Raw genomic sequence first — 20785 nt, forward strand, 5'->3', positions numbered from 1 at the left:
TATACTCTTCCAACTGTCACAATACCCACTAGTACACAACTGGTATACTCTTCCAACTGTCACAATACCCACTAGTACACAACTGGTATACTCTTCCAACTGTCACAATACCCACTAGTACATAACTGGTATACTCTTCCAACTGTCACAATACCCACTAGTGCATAACTGGTTTACTGTGTATCACTGCTGTGTGAATTTGTTGATGATGCATTGTACAAAATATTTACATAATGTAATTTGAACCTTCTCTCTCCTATTTCAGCTTCGATCTGCTCAAGTTAATTAAAAGTAAACAAATAATGAGTTTACAATGATTTCACAAACACGTTTGGTCATGATATGGCTGAAATTTTGCCGATGTGACGATAAATCTTAACTCACTCACTTGCATCACTCTTTCACATTCAATCATAATCATTAATGTCAAGCTGTTGATCTTATTACTCAGTGTGATAATTTTTGTCAAAGTGCCACTAGCAAAACGCATGGTAGGGCAATGTTTCCCATGGGAAAACAGTCCGGTTGTGTGTGCTTTCAAGGTACCCAGGTACACACGGAGTACCTAGAACATATACTGACATTGCTCTTCAGAATCCCGCATGTGACTTTTTGAAACAATATTCAGATTCAGGATTCGAATACCAAATCCCGAATCATTTCCTAACATAATGCTGCTAATAAACTTTAATTTATGCACTCTACCCACGCTCGCCTCTGATAGTTGCATAAAGAATCATACTTAACTCTGGCTGTAATGGGTTTCCCAAATCATAACCCGCAAACAGTTAGAGCCAAATCCTATTGCCGAAATAGCGAAAACAGCAATGTATGCTAGTTTGAAATCACAGCTTCATACATGATAGACGTCCATTCCCTTGATAGTCAATCAACACATCAAGCATCACATTCAGAACAATCCGGCTTGTTTAAAACCGCTCTGGATGAGGTCCTTCCTCTTTGACGTGGTGTCATATATGCCTCGATTATCCATTGTCCATGACGTGGCTTGATGATGCTGGTCCTGGTGTCAACTGAGATTTCAGACACTGTATCATCATTCCCTGCATCCTGTTGCTCATCAACTTGTCGCACAACCTCACTGGAATACCACTCATGGAAGCACTGTTTGATCTCTTTCTTAAAATCACCATCTTGGTATAAGAATGAGAAACAGTTATACTTAATGTTACACGGTCAGTCTTGGATGTAAGTTGATGTTGATAATCAAACGTCCTTAGAGTTCTTGTTGAGAGCCAGGTCAGGTGGTTGCAGCGTGTCAGTACAGACGGCTGGGAAGTACAGGAACAGTTCTGATGTCCTCTTGTAGGAGTTCACCCAAACTGTTCTTATGATGAGCTCGGTAGACATCAAAGATGCATATAATGCCTCGTGGTCGGGATCTAATCCCAGTTGGTTAGGTGTTGCTATAGCACAGGGGGCAATAACTTTCTCCACAAATCTGAGCATGGCTTTCTCGGTGCCCCAGTGTAATTCTGCATGTGAGATGTCCCAGTCAGCCGGAACGTTGATGAATGGATCGGTCCAACGTAGATCAGAGTAGATTTTCCAGTGTAGATCAACTGAGGGGCAGCAATTTACCGCACTTGGTCATGGAAAGTAAACCAGTTCTATCAGCCATGCCTGAGATGGTCACTTGTTTTGTCCCACACTCTTCCACTGTACATTCACCACTAGGAAGAGGAAAGAGGCCGGTATATGGCATCAGTCATGGAAGCGCCACATGAAACCACTGATGACACAAGGTGTCACATATGACAATATGACAACTGCACTAAAGCAATACAGAAAATCAGTGATGACTCTCGGTGTCACATTCACGCACATGATATCGACCACTGAAGCACCAAAGGAAATTGGTGATGACAGTGACACATTCAACATATATGGCATCAACCACTGAAGCAACAAAGGAAATTAGTGATGACAGAGGCACATTCAACATATATGGCATCAACCACTGAAACACCAAAGGAAATTAGTGATGACAGAGGCACATTCAACGTATATGGCATTAACCACTGAAACACCAAAGGAAATTAGTGATGACAGAGGCACATTCAACATATATGGCATTAACCACTGAAACACCAAAGGAAATTAGTGATGACAGAGGCACATTCAACGTATATGGCATTAACCACTGAAACACCAAAGGAAATTAGTGATGACAGAGGCACATTAAACGTATATGGCATCAACCACTGAAGCACCAAAGGAAATTAGTGATGACAGTGACACATTCTACATATATGGCATCAACTACTGAAATGCCACATGAAGGTAGTGATGACTCTCCGTGTCACATTCAACACATGTGTCAACAGCCACTGAAATGCCACAGGAAACAAGTGATGACACTCGGTGTCACATCCAAAGTACAAATGTAGAAGAAAAACACATCCATAAATGAAAAAAATGCATGAAGTCAAAATTAAGCAAGGCTGTGACAGAAAATCGTGTGATGTTGTTTTTTGTTGTAAATAATCAAATGCACTGCTCGGCTATTTTATTTTGTGGATTTGTTCAGTATCAAGGTACACTTACTGGAAAAATATATGACTTGTTTGAAAATATACTTGGAAGTTTTTATAATACCTTATCAAAATAAGTACTAGGAATCATGTGTAAAGTGTAACTGCATAAACAGAGCAAAGTCTTAATTTGACAGTTTGCTATTTTATCTTTACCTCATTGCACCTCGTGTTACAACCATAAAGTTTTTCCATGCCAATGCAGACTATTGTAGGAAAAAGCATGATGATCGAGTGAAGAAACCTACCAGGTGACAGCGGAGAATAGTGGGGATGTACTGGGCGATGATCCACAGTTGGTGGAACTACTGGCTAATGATTGGTAGTAGGGAGAATTACTGAGTGGTGATTGACAGTGTGGAAAACTACTGTGTGATGGTTGAACGTGGGGGAACTACAAGGCGATCATCCACAGTTGGTGAACTATTGGACAATGAATTACAGTCCGGAGAACTGCTGACTTAGGCTAGATGGTTGGTGGAACTACTGGATGATCATCCATGGTTGGTGTAATGGTTGGGTTATGATACATAGTTGATGGAACTACTGGGTGATGATCAAAGGTTGATGGAGCCAATGGAGATGAATTAGTGGTCCACACACACAAACATGAACTCAGACATACACACATTCATTTACACATGTGGACGCACATGCATATACATACACACACATGCACAGTTTCAGACACATTCATATGCACACAGAAAGCCAAGCACACATATCATTATGCACACAGACATAGACTCAATTATATAAAAACTGCTGTCATATAGCTGGATTATAACTGATAGTGGTGTAAAACTAACCTCGCTCATTCCATGCCCATTTCCTTAAAAAACAACAGTTGTTACACAGCTCATTTGTCACACGTTACACAGCATTCTGTTCCTATTTGATCCAGAATTTTTACTCTACCACAATATTTACATAATATTCCCCTACATATAATACAGTTAATGAGAAAATCTGTTCCACAATCTGTTGGTAATAATGTGCACGAAATCAAATTACCCATGACAAGGGCCAGAACTCTAACTCGGTTTATGTTTTTCAACTCCATCAATTCATGTGTGTCCTGAAAATACACATCACATTTGGTGTCACAACCTAGAACGTCAAGAAAATCTGTGCTTATTGCAGACATGTTTCCATCTTGGACTCATGGGCAGACAGGAGTTCAAGCCAATATCCCCTACTACTTTGTGTACAAGGATAATAAAGCATCTTAAAAAATGTTACATTCAACTGTATGCAAGAGATGTTGTGCTCTGCTGTGATATTGCTGGAATATTGCTAAAAGAGCATAAACCTTAACTCACTAACTCAGTAAAACAGAAATGTACAACAGCGGTCAGCGACAGCATGTTGGTCTCAGCATTTAGTTGTGTTCCATGGGGCTGTGCATTGGCAATTAATTGTAGTGCAATATATTGCAATTCATGCGTTGTCATGCATTAGGGACTTCAGTGTTTGACAGTGAGTGACACTAGTGGCAAATGGCAATTCTAATTTCTACAATATTAGTCTTTGAACACAGTATATGTATCCCAACATTTGTTTGATAAGTTTATTGCAATATACACTGGTATGCCGGTGTGTCTTGCACACCCCTGGGTGAAAAACCCATGTGAGAAAATTGTTATCACAGGTGTGAGATTTCTAATCCCATGATTAGCTACTCCATGTTCCTGACATAGGGTCAGGCTATGATCGACTGCTTTCCATATTAAAATTTAAGTTAGTCGTGCTTCATTCGAACAAAAGCCAGTTACACCTTGCTATGCATACATAACACAAAAACTCAACAACACTCATTACTGTTTACTGGCTGAGTATCTGATGGTGAAAATGTTCTCCCACATTCATCACATTGATAAGATATGATTCAACCTTGAATCTGTGTTTCTGCAGGATGCCTGCAGGTGTACATCCTTTCTTAACTGTTTCTGAAGAGTACATGACTGTAATTTCAGCCCCTACATTCAACATGAATAAGGCTTGGTTTCTGTGTGAATCCTCAAGTGTCTGCAGATAAACTAATTGTGTAACTTTTCCCCCCATATTGAACACACCTTCATTAGACTTGATTTGTGTGAATCATCCTGTGCGTGCATGTGAGCTGATTGTGTCATTTTTTGCCTCCAACATTCTTCACATTCTTGATTGGCTTCATTCTACTGTGAATCTTCATGTGTGTCTTCAAAGCTTTTGATTCTGTAAATGTTTTCCCACATTCAACGCACTGATAAGGCTTTATTCCACTGTGAATCCTCATGTGTGCCTTCAGGTGATCTGATCTTGTAAAATTTTTTCTACATTCAACACACTGATGAGGCGAGATTCCACGGTGAATCCTCATGTGTTCCTTCAGGCGAGATGATGTTATAAATTTTTTTCCACATTCAACACACTGATAAGGCTTGATTCCTGTGTGAATTGCCATGTGTCTCTGCTGGCTTGCTGAGCTTGTAAATGTTTTCTCACACACAATGCACTCATATGGCTTGAGTCCTGTGTGACTTTTCATGTGTGTCTGGAGGCAAAATAAGTGTTTGAATGTTTTTCCACATTCATCACATTGATAGGGCCTGATTTCACTGTGAACCTTCATGTGAGCCTGTAGCTGACCCAATTCTGTAAATGTTTTCCCACATTCATCACACTGATATGGCTTGACTCCTGTGTGAATCCTCATGTGTGCCTCTAAAGTACCTGAGTGTGCAAATGTTTTCCCACATTCATCACATTTATAAGGCTTGATTCCTGTGTGAATCCTCATGTGAATATTTCGGCTACCTACTTGACCAAATGTTTTCTCACATACCATACACTTATATGGTTTGATTACTGCATGAATTTTCATGTGTTTCAGAAAATCACTTGAAAGTGTAAATTCTTCCCCACATTCAACACATTCATAGGGCTTGATTCCACTGTGAATCTGCATGTGTCTCTGAAAATCATCTGATTGTGTGAACATTTCCCGACATTCAGGACACTGATAAGGCTTGTTTCCACTGTGAAACTGCATGTGTCTCTGAAGATCACATGATTGTGTGAATGTTTTCATACATTCAGGACACTGATTAGGCTTAATTCCAAAATGACACTGCAAGTGTCTTTTCAAGTTATGTGATGTAGAAAACGTTTTACTGCACTTTCTACATGCATAAAACAGCTTTGTTACACCACTATCTTTGCCAGGATTCTCAATACCATTCATTTCCATGGTTCCAATAACATGTTCTCTTTGGAGATCACTTGTTTCCATGATTCCAATAACAGGTTCATTCATGAGATCACTTTTTTTCCAAGGTTCAACTAATAGGTGGGTTCTTCATTGAAATCCCTGGATTCCATGGTGTCAGTCAGAGATCTGTTTCCATCAAACCCCTTCAAAGGACTGCATTCGATTCAACGGCAGAGAAATGATTCTGTAGATTGCTTTCAACATGTGGATGTTGTGGTATTTTCTGCAAACAAAAGAAACTTTGTTACACTCAAGGGTATACAACATGATGGAATGAAACACTGCATGACAACAAACCTGATACTGTAAAATGTCTTCACCCACACTACACACAACTTAGTGGAATGACTGTCAGTATCCAGAATGGAAACTGCCAATGGCATGATGTACAGTTATCTTCTCTATAGCCTCAAAATAAATTGCATTCATCAGATTAATTTCCATACTTTTACTGATGTTAGATATTGAAGGGCTATGCCTAGTCAATCATCGCCATCCTGTCAAAATAAAACAAACAGCAAATAACATTTATTAGTAGACATCTTGCCAAGCGGTGTACAGTTGACATACACCAAGGGGTAAAATTGGTTACAAGCAATGAATATATTTGATAATCATTAATTCATTTAGCCCCTATAGTCTGCTATCGGGATTGTGATTGGCCAAAATCAGGCATGCCCAAGCAGCCAATCATATTACAATAATGGATACTGTCCTTGTGAACGAAAACTTTTAGATTTAGATGAAAATGATGGTATTGTGAACGCATTAGGCAAGAAACTGCTATCTAACCATAAATTGTGAACTTATGGGGTCTAATCGTGCTACATAATGACCTGTGACATATTAAACATTGTGTCTGTCAGTGACTTGACTTACATTAAATGATCACACAAAAGGATAGATATAGTAATTTATAAGTATGTTTGACAACATTCAGGAATGCTGTTGTTGATTTTATTCATCAGTTTATTCAGTTCATTTAATGACATTCTGACCACATTTATTGAATGTACTTGGACCACTTGAAATCATTTTCCGATTGTCTCAGCATGGCATCTAATCAAATTGATAATTGTAATGTAGGTCCTATAAACATTTCCTTGAAAAACAAGCAACACACAGCACACTTTGCAACACATTTGACAGTATTTCTATATGAATCCTGATTACTTTCTCTCCAGATAGTTCAGCCAGAATTTCAGACAAAGCTGCTGGTAATTTTCAAAATCACCAGGATGTGCATGAATGGGGGTAATCTGTGCATTATGTGTATTCACTTGTTAGAGGCAATGAGATTAACAAATCTGCATTAGGGATAAGCTGGTCAGTAAGGTCATTAGAATCTGTCTATAATGATTCCTGTGGTTTTCAAGATGGGACACATGAGGATGTGAATGTTTTCACAGCAATTTCAATTTCCTGTGTCCATCAGCAGTTTTGTATAACCTTCTCCACAATTAACTTTCTCAAATATAAAATGAGATTTACAATTATGTATAAACATTCTTGTAAAATACTATCTGCTCACAAATTTTGAAACGGAATTCTTTCCAAATAACTGTGGAGGCCTGAAGCTGTTTCGAGTGGTGTATGTATATGAAGTGGTACACTTGAAAAACTCTTATCTTATGGGAGTGTTCCAGCAGCATGGCCTTTGACGGTAAAGGTTCTGAAACCACTGATACTGCCTACAATGAAATCCGCTCAACAACCCCTCATTCACATAACAACAGTGAAGATAACGTCAAGGCCATAAAAACACTATCACAACTTATATGAAACGCTTCACACATTCTCAGCAAACCTGCCTAACTTGTCACTGATGCCCAACAGCCTTTGACAGTTGCAGAACGAGCATATCTCTTGGAAGAACTGACAGTGTCAAGAGAACCATCTGCCGCATGCAACAGGGATCCTTACCCAAGACACCAACTACACTCCAAGCATTTCAACCAGACAGATATTGGAATAGCACTGTAGGATCACAACCAAAGCCAGTCCTCATCCATGACAGTGTTCCAGATTCCAGAGACATTGTATTTGTCACATAATAATCATTATGCCACCTAGCCAGCTCTAATGCATGGTTCATGGATGGACATTTATTTGTGCCCCTGCCTTGTTTAACCATCTGTTTATTGTGCAAGCTCCACTGGATAACTTTTACACTGCTCATGTTTCCCTGAAATGATGTTCCTATAATCTGACCCAGATCACGTGGAGTAAAGTGATTCTTGGGTTGTATCAAGTCTACAAAGCAGATGAAAACATTAGAACCTATGTTCATCCTCGATATCTCTCAGATATATTCGATATATCTACACTATACCCTGGATGCATCTACGGGTTGATTCTTAATTACCTCCCTTTGCAAGCTCCACATTCTCACAGTAGCCAATCAGCTAAGCTGTTGTTACAACCAAGCTGACCAGTGTCAACAAAGATTGCGGTCGCAGCTGCGAAGGGTTGTTTGCATTGTGACTCAGATTTGGGGAAAATCATACAAACTGACAGGTCCGAAACTTTGAAAACATATATGCAAGAAACCCTTCTACCTCCTTCAGAGAACCTCTGCATGGCTTGTGTTGCCAAGTGTAATGGGTTGCATAGAGAGAAAGTGAGCTGTGATCGCTACGCTCAGCTTCACAGCATAGACACCTGATTGGCTAAACGCCAACCAAGGAAGGTAATAAATTCATCTGACTGAGCTGTATAGTGGAGATTCATCGTAACATATGCCATGGAGATATCAAAGATGTTCTATGTTGGATGATGTCCTTGCAGATGCCCTCCCAGTTGAAGACATAGCAGCTGGTTTGAACTTCATCAGGGAAAGTGCTCCAGAGCAACTTCATGAACTGATTGCCTACTTTGATGTCACCATGTCACAGGATCCTTTCCAGTCTCCTCCTTCAGATAATGGAACAGTGCCCTTGATGCATGTCCGCCATTTACACCCACTATATCCTCATCTGTGGAATGTTCATGAAGCAACAAACGCTGATGGTGACCACACCAAGAACCTGTGTAAGAGCTGGTACTACAGTTTTGGCCAATAGGTAGGACACAAGATGCCCACTGTGTGGAGAGCCATTGACAGTCTTCAGAAAGATGCTGCCAGCATCCTCACAGCTCTTCATCAAGATGCAGAAGGTCAACCTCCAGTAAAGTATGTGAGGAAAGGAACATGAGATCACCGAGCTCAGTTGAAAAAAACGGTGTACAGCTTACACTGACAACTGATTAACACTAGAACAGCTCCTGTTGTTACTGGTGAAAAAGATTAGTCTTTCCAGGTAAAAGGCCACGTTCAAGTGAACTGATGAAACATGATCTCAGTATATGATTATATTTGACTAAATAACTATATCAATACAACAACTATACAATATCAGCTTGTGTTTGTTCGTTTTTGTGATGGGTGTGGGGAATTGTCCTACTTGGTACAAAACAGGTGAGGGGGAAATGTCAAGATCGGGAAATGTCCTGTGGGAAATGTCATGGGGAATTGTCCTGATGCGGAAATGTCCTACATTGTAAATTGGTGTCTTTCTCCGAGCTATTACTGATAATGATGAAACTAATATTCTATACAGTTGTGACCCGTTTATCCGAACACTTGTGTTTTTCTTGAAATTGTCTGCTGTCTTCTTTCATATTAGGGCACACAAGGCTTGTTGGTATTTGCGTGTATAAACACACTGACAGGTGCTCAGTCATCGGGATATAGGAGACAAAAATGCCTATAAGTTAGTGTTTTGTATGTGACAACGACCGCCCAGTTACGGAAACTGGATTTCTGACCAAGTCACAGTGAGTGAGTAATTTTACAGCAATGTGAATCCGATTCGAGGAATTTTCTTTTGGAAAGCGAGTTTTCACGATATCTGATGTTCGTTTCTGTGAATAATGTACGGTATAGCTTTTTTACAACAGTGAGTTGACATGTGGACGCATTTGTAATGACTTCCGTTGTTTGAAATAGTGAAAAATAATGCTTACACACGATCTGTATCACCAGGGCTTGTATTGCTGAAAATAATACGCCCTGGGTCCAAAAGGATACACTGATATCCATACACATATAAAGAAGGGCTTCTTTAGTCAAGGTTTCATTCCTTTTTAGTCTACTGTAAGATGAACTCTCAACTTGTCTCACAATGAATTATTTTGAGTTGCTGTATGATGTAAATATGTACTATTTCACGACTGAAATTTTGAAATGGCGATAACTGTTACAGTTATTTGTGCGAAAACATCCATTTGTACCGCCACGACTCCCCTCTGACGAGAATAGAAGAAACACCATCGGCGGCAGTGAACGGGATGGGCAGATTGAGGAGTAGCTAATTAAAGTTGAGGGTCTACAGATCTACTCTAAACAAAGTCAAAATACAGAAGCGTGCCCGGTACAAGTCCATATTCTGCAATCAAAACTGAATATAGTCTTGTAGATCTAGTTGTCTCTGTTGAACTCTACGACTGCATCGCGATATATATCTTGCTCGTTACTTTATTGAAATCTACGATCACGAATAAATCCAAAGGCTACATGTTTCTGAATGCTCTACACTTACGTTAAAGTGCCACCACAACGCACGCCCTGTTGAGTCCGGGACGAAACTGTACAATGAAACTCACAATATTTTCCGTTGCGTAGCTATTTTTAGAAGAGACTGGTTTCCTGCCTCACTCCTCAATGACCTGGCCCCATGGCGCTCCTTCATAGTAGCGAGGCCAGTGTAGCGGGAACCTCAACAGGGACCGGTTCATCCGGCTTTCCGGAATGACCCGAGTAGTTACGAATGCGGTTCATCCGTAACTACTCGCTTCTTTATGTAACCTGCTTGCCGGAATGACACGAGTAGTTACGAATGGGGCCGGTAAGCTTCAATCAGGAACGATATCTCTAGTCCTGGTTGATCATGGTGGTACTTAATAATCACCAAACGACTCATATATGGTGTTGATGTTTTTGCTTATTCATTTCAAGGAATTAAACCTCCCTCATGCACCTAAAAGAAGGAGAAAAACATATTTGTTCAAGACATATTCTGACGTAATTATTACCACATGTTCATCCAATATTTCCAATTATATTTCAGGAAAGGGTTTAATAATTACAAATGGGATTTCTTTTATTGAATATGCAAATAAAATTTATTTAAAACAACCAAAACAAAACAAACAAGAAAAACAAACAAACAAACAAACAAACGGGACAAAACAAGCTACATTAAATCCTAAAGCAGGAAGTTAAAATTGACTTTATATTTCCGAAACTGAACATTCGTGTAACCTGGCTGCTATACCCAGAGTGAAATTTTGACTGAATTTGCTGAAAAATGTATGAATGGAAATAAATAAATAAATAAATAAATAAATAAATAAATAAATAAATAAATAAATAAATAAATAAATAAATAAATAAATAAATAAATAAATAAATCCCAGATAAAAATATTCTCTATAGATGTGAAATACATGTATATGACAATGTTAAGGATTAAAGTTGATCAGTTACTTACAGACATATTTTGTTGCGATTTATAATTACCTTTCATAAAACATTTGGTAGCGAACGTACAATCACCACAATAATCCTCCACTGTCATTCGTCCAAGTACAAAGCTGAACTTGAAACTGACAGGAGTTTGCAGCAGTTTCCGTCAGATCCAGTCATCCGAGAAAAATGAATGTAGTTTGTTTGCAACCCACAGACATAAAAACATGTCACGTGTGCAAGTATCACACCTGCCTAATTACATGTGGCAGAGACAGGACTCGGATGCACGAGTCATAAATCAGTTTATTTTGTTTATGGCGTATGGCCTGATAGGTGTAATGTGGTCAATGATTGAAGCTGTGTATTGCATATTGTCACTAGCAGACAGGCAGAAAGACATATAGGTGTCAATAAACCAGACATTGAGCTTTCTCTGTGACAGAGACTGCTTACCACAATCAATAAGTTTTTTATGTAACGAGTAGATTATTTACTTGTTTGTTTACACAACCAAGATTAGAGTACTGCTCACGACCCCATACTCCGAGCATGCATACTGTTTCAAGCCAACCTCGAACCTATTCCTGCGCATGCGTTATGGGAGCAGCAGTGCTGTTGAAACCACTTTTTCCCCCCGCGCTGGGGGGAATGTTTGGGGTATCGTTTAAACTCCGATTTCGCGGGCTTTTTTCATCGCGTTTTTTTCCCAACTCTATAGGCTGAATTGGCATTTTTTGGTGATTTGTTTCGGTAAGTGCATGCCGAAAGGTATCAGAATCTGCAAAGTTGTGTTCTACGTTGCATGTGACTTCTAACATGTCTTGCCCCTCCAGTCTCTGGGGTCAATGTTGTGCAGTTAAGAACATTTCTCAGAAGGGACTATATGCGAAGATTCCTGCAGCACGAAGTCTGCGAAAGGGCTGTGCGGTGGCTGATGCGATGTCACAGGGCTGTTGCGGCCGTCGCCGTCGCTTTCACCAGGGATACTCTATAACTCTCTATATAGGCTCCCTGCTTTCACGAAGCGGTGTTGCAACTGAATGGCTCATATTCGCCCGTGGAGGCACGGCCACAGGGGCTTGTATTGCTGAAAATAATACGTCCTCGGTCCAACATGCCTACACTGATATCCATACACATATGAAGAAGGGCTTCTTTATATGTGTATGGATAGCAGTGTAGGCTTGTTGGACCCATGGCATATTACTTTCAGCAATACAAGCCCCTTTGCGCACGGCACCATCACTTCAGCTGCGTTGGGGTGGTGTGATTTTTTGGTCCCTGTGCCCGGACATTTTTAAAGAACATTTAGTTTCACCAACCTATACTTTCTTTTTGCCGCCTAGTTTATTAAGATCACTAGATCTCTCTAAGAACTGTCTCTGATGGTTGGGAAATACATTAGTGTTTAATTCATTAGTGTTTACACAACAGTGTGCCAATATATAGCCAATCCACCCGTGTACATCCTTATCATCATCCCTACCATGTGCATCATCCTTAATCATCATCCCTACCATGTGCATCATCCTTAATCCTCATCCAATCATGTGTATGTCATCACCATTTCCCTCCATCCTTAATCCCAAATCTGTGTTATGTAAACATAATCTTACCACTGGCTTCCATCATTGTTATCATAACTGTCGGCTTCCTATCAGTGCTTGTTTATACTTGCTTCCAGCTTTTGTTAACTCATTCTACTTGTTACTTTGTTATGGCTTACCTGTACATGTAAATATAGCTCTGTACACCATTCTCATTCACGTGATGAAGGAGTAAGCATTAACTCCGAAACGTTGCGTTCTCAAAATAAAGAAGTTGATATCCATAAAATCTTCATTCTTATCTCATTTAGCGTTAAAAACGATAATTCGTATTTGTAACCTTTTCAGTAACAAACTCCAACTTTCTTTAAAATTAGTATGTGCTTTTCATTGTAAAATGCAGTCCAATTTTGCCATATAGTGCTAAAATATTACCTTTCACAATTGAAAAATTGTACACATTTTCAAATTGTTTTTTGAAGGTTCAGAAATTAATCTATTGAAGCTATTTTTGGTTTAGTTGGGCAGTATAATATGTTTACCAGTACACAACTGCATGTTGTTAAATATTCGATTAAGATAAATACAATTAGAAATTATTGTTATAGAATGTTGAAAGTCATGTATGCAAATGGAAAATGTAGGTGGGTATCTGATTCGATAATGTTGCTGTTTTCCATTTCTTTTTTCTGATGTGTGGATAAGCCGAGATGCTGGCAATGGTTTACTATTTCACAATATTTTCTCTCAATGTCTGATGGATACATCTTTACAAAGTTTTCATGCTGTATAAGTATGTGTCTTGGCAGCAGGAGAGCCAGGGGAAAATCTCTTCCTTACAGGTATTAATGTTTTAGTTGATATCATATATGAACAGAAACATGTATGCATGTAAGACTTGTGTGAAGATTATCTTAAAAGGGTAGTTAAGGAGCCCGGATTTTACACTTAAATGTCTATACTTATACAAAAGTCTATACTAACCAGAAAAAGATGCCTGTAGGAGCCCTGTATTACACCAGGCATCATAATGTAGGATAGTATGCATTGAGATGATTTTTTCAATTTGAGACTTCCACAATATTTTAATGTTTATGTGAGATATATGTTCAAGGTAAGTATATGGTGTGTATTTCACTTATGAAGATCCAACTTGTTCGTGTTGAGTAATGTTATTTAATTTGTAGGTGAGTTTCCTGAAAAGCTGTCAGGATGCCACATGATTCAAGGAAGAGGATACACAGTACGGCCTCTGTGGAAAGTGTCATGATTATGTGTATATGTTTACATTTTCATTTAACCCATAAAAGTGAGTGAGTGAGTTAGTATTTAACGTAACGTCACATCGGCAGTATTGCAGCCATATCGTGACGAGAACGATTAATTATAAAAATACAAATGAATTACTAGCACGGACATTGTAAAACCCTGTCAACGAAGGACAGTAAAACTGACTAGAATATCACAGAATAGAATATAAAACTAGTGGATAGACCTAAAACAATGTATCTATAGAGGACAGTACAATATAAAAATGAGCTATAGGTTGCCAACAACTGAAGGTAGATCACCATACTAAGGACCATGGGGACTTACAGTACATTTGCTTCCTGCATGGACCCTAGCTGGATTTACATCATCCCCTCAGCTGTTAGCAATTTAGACAAATCTAGCCATAAAGTAAAAACACACTTATTCTACGATTAAAAAGCTGGAAAACTGAAATTTACGTCAAATGTTTTTGGACTTACGTACCCTCTCAGGAGGACAATATTTTACGGTACTTCAACCCCCACTAACGATTTGAGTTACTAATTTAATCTTCCAATTTTAAAATATTTATCTATTTACAGTTCGGTTAACAAATTTAATTCCTTTAAACATGCAATAATTAAATGAGGACTAACACTGTTAAAAAGATCCTTCATAGTACGTGAATTAAAATACTGATCCCTTGTGATGGAATACTCAACACAGTCAAGCAAGATATGCTTGACTGTGATTCTTTCATCACAAGGGATGCAGAACGGAGGATCCTCACCTTTCAAAAGGTATTCATGTGTATATCTGGTGTGGCCAACACGACATCGCCGCATGATGACCTCTTCAAATCTGGACTGACAACCCAAGTAGGTGTAACCAATATACGGTTTTATTGCATGTAATTTATTTATGCCCCCTTGGGTGTCCCACTTCTTCTGCATCAGATCACGGATGTAAGTTCTAATGCTGGCTTTATAATCAGAGTATGGAATAAGAAGTGGTGTCACAGATTTGTTGAGTGCTGCCTTGGCAGCAAGATCGGCCATTGCGTTACCGGAAATACCTACGTGGCTGGGTAACCAACAAAAGACGATGTCGTATTGGCCAGTGGCAAGATTATTATACAATTCAATAATTTCTATTAGAAGTGGATGTTTACAAAAGATATTTTTAATAGCCTGAAGGCAAGAAAGAGAGTCGGAATAGATTATATATTGTTTACGTTTAGGGTGTCGTTGAATATATTTGAGAGCTGTTAATATGGCGTTAGCTTCTGCTGTAAAAATAGAACTATTATCGGGTAATCGAGAAGATATTGTTCTGGATCCAATGACAGTGGCACAAGCAACTGCGCCACCGTCCTTGGACCCATCTGTAAATAAGGATTTATAATTGCTATATTTATGTTTCAGTTGATTATATTCTTGTTTATACTGTAATTCATTCGTTTCTGATTTTTTAAAAGTCGTCAATGTTAGGTCAACTTGTGGCCTAACCAACTGCCAAGGAGGAGAAGAAAGAAGACGGGAAGGAGCTATGTTTTCCAGTTCAATGCTGGCAGCAGAAAAAAGTGGTTTTATTCTTAAACCAAGAGGCGGAACAAGAGAAGATTTCTTTTTGTATAAATCCTCATACAGGGGATTGAAAACACAGTTATATGCAGGGTTGGACTCATTTGAATATAGTTTTGTTACATACTGTAAAGCTAATTTTATACGTCGCTGCTCAAGAGATGGTTCGTCAGCCTCGACATACAGTCTGTCAACAGGTGAAGTTCTAAAGGAGCCAAGACAAAGTCTTAGACCTTGATGATGGACTGAATCTAATAGTTTTAAGTTGCTTTTGCAGGCTCCACCAAAGACAATGGAGCCATAATCGAGTTTAGAACGCACGAGAGATCGATATAGATGGAGAAGGGTAGCTTGATCCCCTCCCCATTTAGAATTTGAAACCACTTTCAACAAGTCAAGTGCTTTCAGGCATTTAGTTTTAAGTGATTTAATATGGGGTAAAAACGTTAAGTGTGAGTCAAAAATGAGACCCAAGAACTTAGCTTCCTTCACAACTTTAATTGGTGTGCCATCTAGAGATAGTTCAGGGTCTTTATGTGGTTTATATTTACGACAAAAATGTATACAATTAGTTTTCGATTTGGAAAATTTAAAGCCGTTTTCAAGACACCATTTATTAATCTTGTTTAAACACAACTGCAATTGCCGTTCAATGGTATGCATATTTTTACCACGACAAGAAATATTAAAATCATCCACAAATAACGATCCATCAATTGAATCGTTTAAAACTTTTGATAAACTGTTTATCTTTATACTAAAAAGTGTGACTGACAAAATACTGCCTTGTGGAACACCCTGATCCTGATTGTAATGATCAGACAGGGTAGAACCCACTCGGACTTGAAATTGTCTGTTATTTAAAAATTTGCCTATGAATTGAGGCAAACGACCTCGCAAACCGAAATCATGTAAATCTCTCAGAATGCCATACTTCCAGGTTGTGTCATATGCCTTCTCAAGATCAAAAAAGATAGACACAGCATGTTGTTTATTAATCAGCGCGTTTTTCACAAATGATTCTAAACGCACTAAATGATCAACAGCACTTCTGTTTTTACGGAAACCACATTGTATATCTGTGATAAGGTTATTTGTTTCCAAGTACCAAACAAGTCGATTATTTATCATGCGTTCCATGGTCTTGCAAACACAGCTAGTTAATGAAATCGGACGATAATTGGATGGATCCGTATGATCACGTCCAGGTTTAGGTATGGGTACTACTATAGCATCACGCCATGAAGAAGGAAATTTCCCGGAAGTCCAAATATCATCAAAAATCAGCTCCAGTAGCAGTGTCATGAGCTTGATCAAGAGCAGTATGGAGTTCATGAATAGAAAAAGTTTCATTATAATCTTCCCCATTATCAGAATTGAAATTCATAGTTTTCTTTTCTTGTTGTTTTTGATATTGCTGAAATTTAGGTGTATAATTCGAAGAGGAAGAGTGTTTAGCGAGAGTCTCACCCAGTTTATTCACAATATCTAATTTATCAGTAAGTAATTGATCTCCATGTTTAAGATGATGGACAGTAGATTTAGTACCTTTACCTTTAATTTTCTGGATCATGTTCCATACCTTGGACATGGGTGTCCGAGAATTTATTTTGGATACATAATTTTGCCAAGATTGGCGTTTGTTCTGTTTAAAAGTACGCCGTGCTTTAGCATTTAAAATTTTAAATTTATTTAAATTGTGCACCATGGGATGGCGACGGAAATAATGTTCTGCCTTTTTCCTTGCCTTCCTAGCTTGTTTGCACTCATCGTTGAACCATGGTTTTCTTATGTGTGGAACTGTAGAGGACTTTGGTATACACTCATCAGCTATGGAATTCAGTTCATCAGAGAAAGATTTGATAGCATCAGGAACGTCAATAAAACGTTCGGGTTTAAGTTTTTCAGCACACAGTGTTTCATATAAAGCCCAGTTAGCCTTTTTAAAATTCCGCCTTGATGATGGAGGAACATCAGATGGAGTTACAGCTTTTAATATAGTAGGAAAATGGTCACTTCCACAGAGGTCATCGTGGACTGACCATTCGAATTCATTTAATAGTTCGGAATTTGTCAATGACAAGTCGAGAGCAGAATAGGTCCCTGTACCAGGGTGTAAATATGTGTTGGAACCATCATTATAAATACATAAGTCATTGTCAGAACAAAAGTCCTCCAACAACTTACCTTTAGTGTTTATATTTACACTACCCCAGAGAGGGTTGTGCCCATTTAAATCTCCCATTATAATACAGGGCTTCGGGAGTTGGTCATAGAGAGCTTGCAGATCAGTTTTGGCAAACGTCGAAGACGGCGAAATATACAGCGAGCATAGCGTAAACTCTACATGTAAAGTAATTCTCACAGCAACAGCCTGCATATTAGTATTAAGTGATACAGGGCTTTGAATAACGTTTTGTCTGACTAGAACGGATGACCCGCCAGTGGCTCTATCACCCGGAGGTGAAAAAGAATGATATGCATTAAAATGACAAAGGTCAAATGTATCTGTTTGTTTTAAATATGTCTCTTGGAGACATATCGCTGAAGGTGTAAACTCTTGGACTAATAGCTGTAATTCATGTAAATTAGTCCTCAATCCTCTGCAGTTCCACTGTACAATATTACTGGAATAAACTATCTTTTGGGGGGATTTATTGGGGATCTACCCCGCACTCTTTTGGAGGGCGACAAGCTATGTGCCCTAGAATGGACGTTTTCAGAAACGTCCATGTCTTCAAGAGACCCATATTTATTAAGCAATTGAATTTTATTTTGTGACCCTTTAGGAGCTCTGCCACTTTGCTGTTTTGAAGCATCAGGCTTAGGCTTAGATTTACCTTTAGCAGTTTGTTGTCTATCGGCTGAAGATTGAGACTCAGTGCGTGACTGCGAAGATGATTTATGATCAGAAGAAGACTTTGAAGTTCCAGGAAGTGATTCCTCAGTCTGGGATGACATAGCTGGGTATAGAAGTTGTGGAGAGTCGCTGTTGACCCAAGTCAAGGTAGTTTGGCAGCTTGTAGATGATTTTGTTATTTTAGGGCTACGCACAGATGCGTTTGCTACTGTAGCATAACTTTCTGTAAGGTCAGATCTCTTCACCAGTTTTTTTGCTTCAGAAAAAGAGATATTTAGTGTATACCTTATTCTGTTTATTTCCATTTGCTCTCTCAAGATTGGACACTGTTTCGATGAAGATGAATGGTCGCCTGAGCAGTTGGTGCATTTTTTGTAATCACTGTCACAATCTTCTGTTGTGTGTGTCTTCTCACCACAGTGAGCACACACAACAGACAATGTACAGGTAGATACACCGTGTCCATATTTCTGGCATTTAAAACACCTTAGAGGGTTGGGGATGTATGTCTCAACTTGGATGTTACAATAACCTGCCTTCACTGACTTGGGAGCATTTGGAGAAGAAAAGGAAAACAGATAGGTATTTGTTTGGATTGTTTCATTACTTTTCCGTGTTGAAAAACGCTTTACATAAAGCACACCCTGATCTTTCATTTCGGATGCTATGTCAAGTTCTGACATATCAGCAAGCAACCGATCACGATCTCTGACAATACCTTTACTTGTGTTCAGGGTCTTGTGAGCAGAGACCGTGACCGGAATGCCCACAAAAGAATCAATACCCATCAGATTGGTTGCTTGCTGCTTTTTCCCACACTCAACGAGCAGGGCACCCGAACGAAAGCGTCTAAGATTCTTCACATCTCCAGCGATACCTTGAATACCCTTAGATACTGCAAAAGGGTTCAATTTTAATGGTGTCTTGTCAGGAGTTTCAATTACAAGGAAACGTGGCCAGTACTCAATCGATAAAGACGGTCTATGGTCAGTATCAACAGGATCAATTTCAAGTTGACGTTTTGATTTCTTGGGGGGGATTTCATAAGCCATGGGTAATGGAAATTGGTTCATCATCCGAGCTCCCCACCCACCACGGAGTATCACAAAGGACAATGCTAAAGCAAGCGGGCCTCCAGCTTGCAACACCAAGGATACTCGGAAGATATACTCAAGTAGAATAATCATAAAGTAATTACTCTACCAGATTGGCCCATGAGCCACCGCCTTCTGGGCATACGACTCTAGGCAAATTACAAAACAACATAATTCAGAAGCCAATAAATCCAAGACCAAAATTTTAATTTCAAATCATATTTGTGCAATGATATATTTATAATCTATGCACAGGGCTTGGCATGACCAGCCGATTGGTTGAACCGGGCCCATTCAACCTCCCGTCTAGGTGAAGTAAGGGTCGAAGGGGTGTGATGAGCAAAGGGAACGCAGTCACAGGTCCCCAGTGCCCTCAAACCCCAGACTCCCGTCCTCCACCGACACAGGGCCGCAACCCACGGCAAACGGGTTGGTGGACCAAATATCCCCCCGGGTCCACTACGGGGGTGTCGGCGAGCTCTTGGCGTTACCCAGCACCCACCACGAGGAGGTGGCTCGCCACGGGTGCCACATGGTTAAGGTCACAACAGCACAGGCATAGTACTGGTGCTTGGTATGAAGGAAGTAATCTTTAACCCTTGGTACCACCGCTCATTCATATCAAAAGATGAACACTAAACATGCCACAGTGATAGTTACACAGCTTTTAGTTGAGGTTTGTCATCATTTCCATTTGTAGGGTTTAGGATGTTTGTCACTTTACGTTCAATGAATCAATGTGTTAGACAGTTCACATGGTTATTCCATGACACCTTGAGTGAGTGAGCGAGTCAATATTTAAAGTCACATCGGCAATATTTCAGCCATATCGTGACGGTAACATAACACTGAAAGGGAATATATGTGTATTATAAAAACTTGTCGACAAAGGACAGTAAAACAACTAGAATATCACAGAAAAAATGTAAAACTAGTAATTATACCTAAAACAGTTTATCTATAGAGGACAATACAATATAAGAATGGGCTATAGATTGCTAACAACTGAATGTTCTCTCATTATGCCTCTCTGTGTGCATTTTACCCATTTTTGACCTACGGTGTATTTGTTAACGGAATTGTTTTATGCATTTCTTATGTTCCTTTCAGAGTGAGCGATCACATCGTGACTA

At 39.2% G+C, this 20785-nt stretch overlaps 1 protein-coding gene across 1 annotated transcript; it reads right to left on the reverse strand.

Moving 5' to 3' along the window:
* Window positions 1-4117: 4117 nt before the first annotated feature.
* LOC137298359 (zinc finger protein 678-like) lies at window positions 4118-10468 on the reverse strand. The gene is made up of 2 exons (XM_067830580.1): window positions 10389-10468; window positions 4118-6031 (listed from the first exon to the last, which is right to left on the reverse strand). Exon 2 carries the CDS (start codon window positions 5851-5853, stop codon window positions 4687-4689), a length of 1167 nt encoding a protein of 388 aa, XP_067686681.1. The 5' UTR covers window positions 5854-6031; window positions 10389-10468; the 3' UTR covers window positions 4118-4686.
* Window positions 10469-20785: the final 10317 nt, after the last annotated feature.

Source organism: Haliotis asinina, chromosome 10 (assembly GCF_037392515.1).
Source record: "Haliotis asinina isolate JCU_RB_2024 chromosome 10, JCU_Hal_asi_v2, whole genome shotgun sequence".
Taxonomy (NCBI): Eukaryota; Metazoa; Mollusca; class Gastropoda; order Lepetellida; family Haliotidae; genus Haliotis; species Haliotis asinina.